Genomic DNA, 6,856 nt, shown 5'->3' with positions numbered 1-6,856 from the left:
TTAGTGTTTTGTGCATGGAACTATAATCTTTTAAACAGGTGCAGTAGTACAATATGATGTTTGTCTCAACTCTGCAAGCACTCAGTCAGCAATGTCATATCATTATCAAGTTCATTATCACAGCTGTTAACAAAATACAGCACAAATAAATAACGAGTAACATTGGATACATGTTCAGGTGAATATAAAAATAAATTCTACAAAACTTAAATATAAATGTGCAATGTTCAGTTGTGTAAAGATATTTGATAAAGCTCTGGAGCTCGAAATGTAATAAGAGGCACGAAGAAACAGTCATACATTAATTGATAGAACACATCTTCAAGTAGGGAGTACATCCAACCAATTCAGGAGAGGGAATACAAACATGTAACTGGGATTTACTGATGCCATTTCAAAGAATACCAGAGGTTATAAGTAAACTGAGTGTAGGCTCTGTGTATATATTCTCATGGATACCGGAAATCCCCAAAAGGATAGTCAAACAAGGACAATTCTCCCTTGCGGGGACATTTCCCAGGTCCCCACAAGGACAAAGGCTATTTTAGGCTTACGTTTAGGGTTAGAATTAAGGATAGGAGTTAGGGGAAATAGAATGGAAATCAATTTTAGTTCTCCACAAGGATAGAAAAACATATGCTGTGTGTATGTGCGTTTCTGTCAAAAGTGCATAGTGCATGTCTGGTTGAAAAGGTTTAGGAGTGAATCAGGAGATTCAGCACCACCCTCTGGTTGATACTGCAGGTGCAGTTGTCTTCTTCCTCAAATGTACAGCAGAAACGCCTCATTGGAGCCTTTACTCACTCCATGAGAGAGGAGTCACTTCACCCAGCAAGGCATTAGTCGTCATGGTAGATATTTCAGATGGAAGAATGAGGTTGAGACTGAACATACACTGATTATTTTTGTTTTAGGTTGTTTTTTTTGGGGGGGGGGGGGGGGGGGGGGGCTTAGACAAATCACTACGAGACACTCAACCCCATAATTATGGCTAAAACGATGACACCAACAACCCCACCGATAGCAAGATAAAGCATTTTCTGTGAAAAAGAAGAGCTGTCCAGGAAAAGGAGTGGGGAACAAAAGGAAAATTGAATCAGCCGCATTGTCCAAATACATAGTGTACAGTCTTTCATTTAAAAAAAGCAATGAATTAAGAACTAAAAGACAAATGTAAAAAAAGGAAAAATTCAGGGCCCTTACATCCTATAGCCCACAGGCCAGGGGTGGACAGTCTTATGTATAGGTTGCCATAGTAATAAACCGGTCAGTATTTGACTAATGGGACTGCATTTAGAGAGTGAAATGCAAACTGCTATAGGACATGACAGTATTTGTCTACGTGCATGTTAAATCATGACAGTGTTTGTCTGTGTAGATCAGTAGTAATTACCTAAGGCTGTGCGGTTGAGGGCAGTTTTAGACCCAGAGACAAACCAACGATAAGAGCGATTACAGCAAGCAGGATCACCACGACTATGGCAATTATGACATACTTCTGCCAAAACAAACAAGAAGCACAATGTTAGGCGTTATGTCAAAATAGTGTGTACTAGGCCAAACATGCATTAATAAAAATATTCAAATTATTGTCTGTTTTAATTGCAAGTCACATTTATTTCCAACGGTCATTACATGTTAACAGCACAAACATCACACAGAAACAGAGGCAAGGGCCATGGCTAACACTTCACAGTTTGTACACTTCTACAGGCAGTTTTGATTAGCAGTTCAGTGCTTAACCTATCGGGAAGCTCTATGGTGTGATACCATCTTCCCTTCATCAAATGTGACGTTAGGCTCCTGAGAGATTAGGTGCTCGGTGATAAATCTAATAAAAATTTCAGGCGTGCGACATTAGCTTCACAGCGTTACAAATGATTGGCTGACCTTGAACGGGACGTTAGCTTCATTCACAGTGCTACCTTGAATGGCATGTTCAGTGGCAGCAGGACAAGCTACGGTTATAGTGGCTCATTTGACAGCGGTGGGTTTTGGTTCGTTGGGGACGGCGGTGGTGTTGCTCTTGAAAAGGCTGGGGAAACGGGGGAAAAGTCTTACCCTGCGCGCCGCTTTCTGGTACCGCACTGCCTTCTTGGTTTCCACTTTGGCCACGCCGATGTACTCGGCTGCAGTGCTCACGTTCTTCTCTATGTTGTTGATCATCTCCCCCTATTGGACACACAGATCACAATACAGAGGTTATACAGGGGATTTTTGAAACCATATTTCAATTTGTATATGCTTATTACATTGACAAATGTGATTATATCGGATAGAGGATTTATACACAAGGCAGTTTTGTTCCAAGTCATTTTTCCCTTTGTGACATCCATCTCACCTGAGTCTCCACCAGCATGGCCATGTCAACAAACATCTCGTGGAGCTCCCTGATGCTGGACTCCAGGCGGATGATGTCCTTATGGCGAGACTCGATCTCATTCAGAGCCTGGCGCGTGATCTGGGAGTCGGAGATTATCTGTACAGGGAGGAAGAAGTACAGGAGGAGACATTTATGATGTGGCAAAATAATCCACAAAGCTGTAACTGTGTAGAAGGAAATGAGTGCAAGAAATCAATTCACTTTTATCTCTTGATTTATTAGTGTAAAGTGATACATGAGTGTTCTAAGAATATGCCACTCACATCAGAAGTGAAGATGGCAGGATTTTCACTGTGCAGAATCTCCTCCAGCTCCTCATCAGTGGTCACTTTCCCAGCTTCAAGAAAGAACATTTGTGAAATAAGTTTTCCAATTTAACTACAAGGGCTCACTAACAGCAGACCAGTTACTAAAGAGCACACCTCCTGTTCCTCTGGTCACCCGACTACATATATTGCAACCCCTCCCCCAGACAACCATTGCTAAGGCAACACTAAACACAGGTGTCTCCTGTTGCAAGCTCCTCTTTCTGTAATCCTGGGGCGTGGCCAGGGTATTCCTCCCCCTCTCAGAACACTCCTGTTTGCTGATAAAGGTGTACAGCACACAGAAAACAGGTGGCTGTCTAGGCTAAGAAGGTAATAATGTTTCTCTCTCTGTGCGCGCAACCCCAGCACTCACTGATCTCCAGCTGTCTCTGAATCCGTCCTTTGCACCTCTCCCTGAAGGACATCTGGGTCTCATTGTACACTGTCATGACATCCACAAACCAGCACATCAGATGTGTCTGCTGAAGGTGGGGAGACAAACGGCACACAGAGGACTCCATTAGGGTCTATGTCTGACAAACAAATGTATTGTAGTTAACATGTGGTCCAGTTCTGACCTGGTTTGTCTGGATGCGCTGGTCCACAGAGGCTGCGTTTGCATTCTCATCCTCAGGCAGGCTGTTCTGCATGGCTGCCAACACACAGCAAGGCCCGGTCAGCATGACGCAATATACACAGAGTGTACAAAACATTAGGACCACCTTCCTAATATTGAGTTGCACCCCCTTTTGCCCTCAGAACAGCCGACAGGGCATGGAATCTACAAGGTCTCAAAAGCATTCCATAGGGATGCTGGCCCATGTTGACTCCAATGCTTCCCACAGTTTTGTCAAATTGGCTGGATGTCCTTTGGGTGGTGGACCATTCTTGATACACACGGGAAATTGTTGAGTGCGAAAAACCCAGCTGTGTTGCAGTTCTTGACATACTCAAACTGGCGTGCCTGGCACCTACTAACATCCCCCATTCAAATATTTTGTCTTGCACATTCACCCTCAATGACACATACAGAATGTCTCAATTTTATCAAGGCTTCTTTAACCTGTCTCCTCCCCTTCATCTACAATGATTGAAGTGGATTTAACAGGTGACATCAATAAGAGATCATAGCTTTCACCTGGTCAGTCTTTTCTTGGAAAGAGCAGGTGTTCCTAAAGTTTTGAACACTCAGTGTATTACCTAATGCACACACACATACTGTATGCATAAATACATTCCTTAAACTTACCCCAAACATCACTTGCAGATGAATGCAAACAATTAGTCCAACTTACAAACATATGCATCATCCTCACATATTCCCATACACGCAGAGGCAGCTAGACACACACCTCTACATACAGATATCTTATCTATATTGTTAGCAGTGGGGCTCAAATTATTCCAGCCATGTGTTTACCTATGACCAGGTGTGCAGTAGTAGCTTTCCCGTACATACAGCTAATTTGCAAGTCAAATCTCCCTTATAAACTAAACTCCCTCTGAATTGAGGGAAGTGTTCCCAAGCTCATTATATAGTTCTCTCTAGTTCTCCAGCTTACAATTTATTTCATTCATACCCTACCTTAACAGTCTAACTCACTTTTTAACTTGCCCCGCACTGTGTTGGCATTCCTCTTGATTTCATTGGTGAGCTGCTCCAGCTCATCTTTGGTGCCTGAAGGGAGAAACATGGAGACAGAACATCAAAGGCAGCGAGTGACTGGTCAGAGTTGCCAATTGAAGTCACTACATGCTGCCTTTTACAACTGTTCTGGGAACATCTATAATCTGTTGGTGGCATATTGACCTGGCCTTCCACCACAGTGCTGTATAATATTAATATTCATATCATTCAGTCCAATGCAGGCTATTCTGTTGGAGCCATCGTGGAATATAATGTTCATGCCTAGATATGACTGCAGATTTCTCAATGTGAAATCGACGTCCATTTCCATCAGAAAACATATGAAGCATTTAAGCAATAAAAAAAAGATTATGTCATCGGCAGCCAAAGGTTGTCTGGCACTTCCTTAATCCAGTAATAACAGATGACTATTAGAGGAAACGGGCAGGCTGGTTGGGCTGGAGTTATAGGCAGTGTTTCCTGCCTGGCTCATTTGTATTTAATATGTGACTTTTCCCAGACTGGACAACGTCCTGGAGAGGAACCATTTTCATTAAAATGTGGTTTTCCTGTACTTTTCACATTTTAAGACAATTTGGATGAATGTGTGCAGCTGTGAGGAGGCCATACTCACTCTCCTCAGGGTTGGGGGCAGAGAGGATAGCGCTGTGTTTCTTCACCACTTCATCTACCTGGGAAGAGATCTTATCAATGAGGCGTCGCACCTCCCCCACCTTCAAACACAACATGTCACATTAGTTCACACACAACAAAGAGGCTTTTATAATCAAAACATTGTATTACCCTCACTGAGGGTTACAGTGACATTTGAAAGGAATCAACAGTCAGCAAGAAACAGAATACATTTTTTTAACACACATTGGCTATAGTCTTTGGCAAACAGAGCTAGAGAAGACGCATGACTATGCAAACTTAAAGCTCCAAGTAGACTACCTGTTTCAAGAAGTCGTCCCTGTGGGAATTGTTATCCACTGTGATGGCGCCATCATCATCCACATTAAAGGGGTTATTGTTGCTGTTCTGTGAAAATAATTGTCTGATCAGTGGAAGGAAATACTAGGCCTGCCATGCCAATTACATGTTATTTCAGCACCCCATTGTGAAAAATGAACTGTACAGTCCTACCATTGTGAAGTGTAATGCCAGAGGGAGAATACAATAATTCCTAAAATATTACGTTACTCACAATAGAATAGCCTTGGGTAACAAAGTTAATTTAAAAATATATATATATTTTTAAAGGAGACAACCTTTGGAGTCATAGGCATCAATAACCTTGACCAACCCATTTATAGGGACAAGAAACACAATAGAACATTTCATAATAAATTCAAATGTAACATTGACAATAGTAGCTAGGTGTAGGCCAACATTAGACTAACCTACCCGGCTGGCACACGGATTAAAAGGTTAACATATATACCGTAACGTTAGATAGTTATCGTACGCTACACCTGTTGACATCGAAGAAACCGACAATAACAATAGTTCCCTAATTTTATGCTAAAGTTCAATAAAGCCTACAGCTACTGTACTGTAACAGACTAGTCGTAGTTGACTCGAAATGACTCGCCAGAAACAACTCACATTTTCACGAACAATTTAACTGAAACTTAACGTGAGAAGGAAAAAGAAACGCAAAGCAGACGTCCTAGTTTCTAGATAGAAATATTAACTAACGTTAGCTATTTCCCTTCTCTCTGATAGTGATACTCACCGCTGTCAAATCGCCCAGGCGGTCCCTCATCACGCCCTTTCAACAATTAATTTGTTCAGAGCATGTGAAAACGACTTTGCTAAAGCTCCGTAAGTAGACTCAAATACCATATAAATTCCCCTCCCGTTTAAATGTTCACGATAATAGTAAAACGTTATTCATTTTAGCAGTTTGTCGACTTAAAAAATAGTTAGCGTTCAACAAAAAGGCGAATTTCAGAGACCCGCTAGGCCACGCCTGCTTGAGTGGAGTTCTATTACCTTGCTGACATCAACAGCAGCGTGCTCTACAGGTTCCTATAGGGGGTGATAAGTGCCAGAATTAAGCCTCGTGACGCTACTAATACCTCTCACCAAGTCACCTAACGTCTTTTTTCTAAGGCATTAAAGTGCCAACATGTGTTCACGTCACGTGACACGTACACGTCATGTAGAAGTAGTGTTTAGGAGTGTTCATGTGGTGTAATGTGGCACTGACACGTAACGTGTCAGTTTGCTTGTAAGTTTATTATGAAAGATCTTACCATATGTCACGTGTTAGTTGAAGTGTCTGTTTAGTTCATTATTAAAGATCTCACCATGAACGCCTTACAAACGTCTAAATGTACATGATTTTGTAAAACATATTTTTAATAGCCAGAGAAACCTAATCAATTTCATTTGTCGATTTAGCTAAAATAGGCATATCACCTCAACACAAAAAAAATATTTGGCTAGTTGATATCGCAGCAAGTCACTATTACTGTGTAGATATGCCTATTTCTCACATCAATACAGACACAAGAGCCTTTTTGTTAGAGG

General features: G+C 41.6%; 1 protein-coding gene across 1 annotated transcript; it reads right to left on the bottom strand.

Moving 5' to 3' along the window:
- Positions 1-941: 941 nt before the first annotated feature.
- On the bottom strand, positions 942-6,336 carry LOC129863877 (syntaxin-2-like). Its single transcript, XM_055936231.1, has 11 exons — positions 6,057-6,336; positions 5,273-5,359; positions 4,953-5,052; positions 4,295-4,369; positions 3,270-3,343; positions 3,065-3,173; positions 2,647-2,720; positions 2,342-2,479; positions 2,062-2,172; positions 1,394-1,498; positions 942-1,056 (listed from the first exon to the last, which is right to left on the bottom strand). The coding sequence occupies exons 1-10, from the start codon at positions 6,084-6,086 to the stop codon at positions 1,394-1,396; spliced, it is 903 nt and encodes a 300-aa protein (XP_055792206.1). The 5' UTR covers positions 6,087-6,336; the 3' UTR covers positions 942-1,056.
- Positions 6,337-6,856: the final 520 nt, after the last annotated feature.

This window comes from Salvelinus fontinalis, chromosome 10 (genome assembly GCF_029448725.1).
Source record: "Salvelinus fontinalis isolate EN_2023a chromosome 10, ASM2944872v1, whole genome shotgun sequence".
NCBI classification, from domain to species: domain Eukaryota; kingdom Metazoa; phylum Chordata; class Actinopteri; order Salmoniformes; family Salmonidae; genus Salvelinus; species Salvelinus fontinalis.
Note: the sequence above shows the minus strand (reverse complement) of the source record. Positions and strands in the feature narration are given on the sequence as shown.

Bases quoted from the DNA above. Each gene is read 5' to 3' on its own strand.
- LOC129863877 (XM_055936231.1), bottom strand. From the start codon at position 6,086: ATGAGGGACCGCCTGGGCGATTTGACAGCG. The intron at 5,360-6,056 runs GTGAGTATCACT...TTATTTTCACAG, and splicing joins GCCTGGGCGATTTGACAGCG to AACAGCAACAATAACCCCTT. The intron at 1,499-2,061 runs GTAAGACTTTTC...TTGTTTTGGCAG, and splicing joins ACCAGAAAGCGGCGCGCAGG to AAGTATGTCATAATTGCCAT.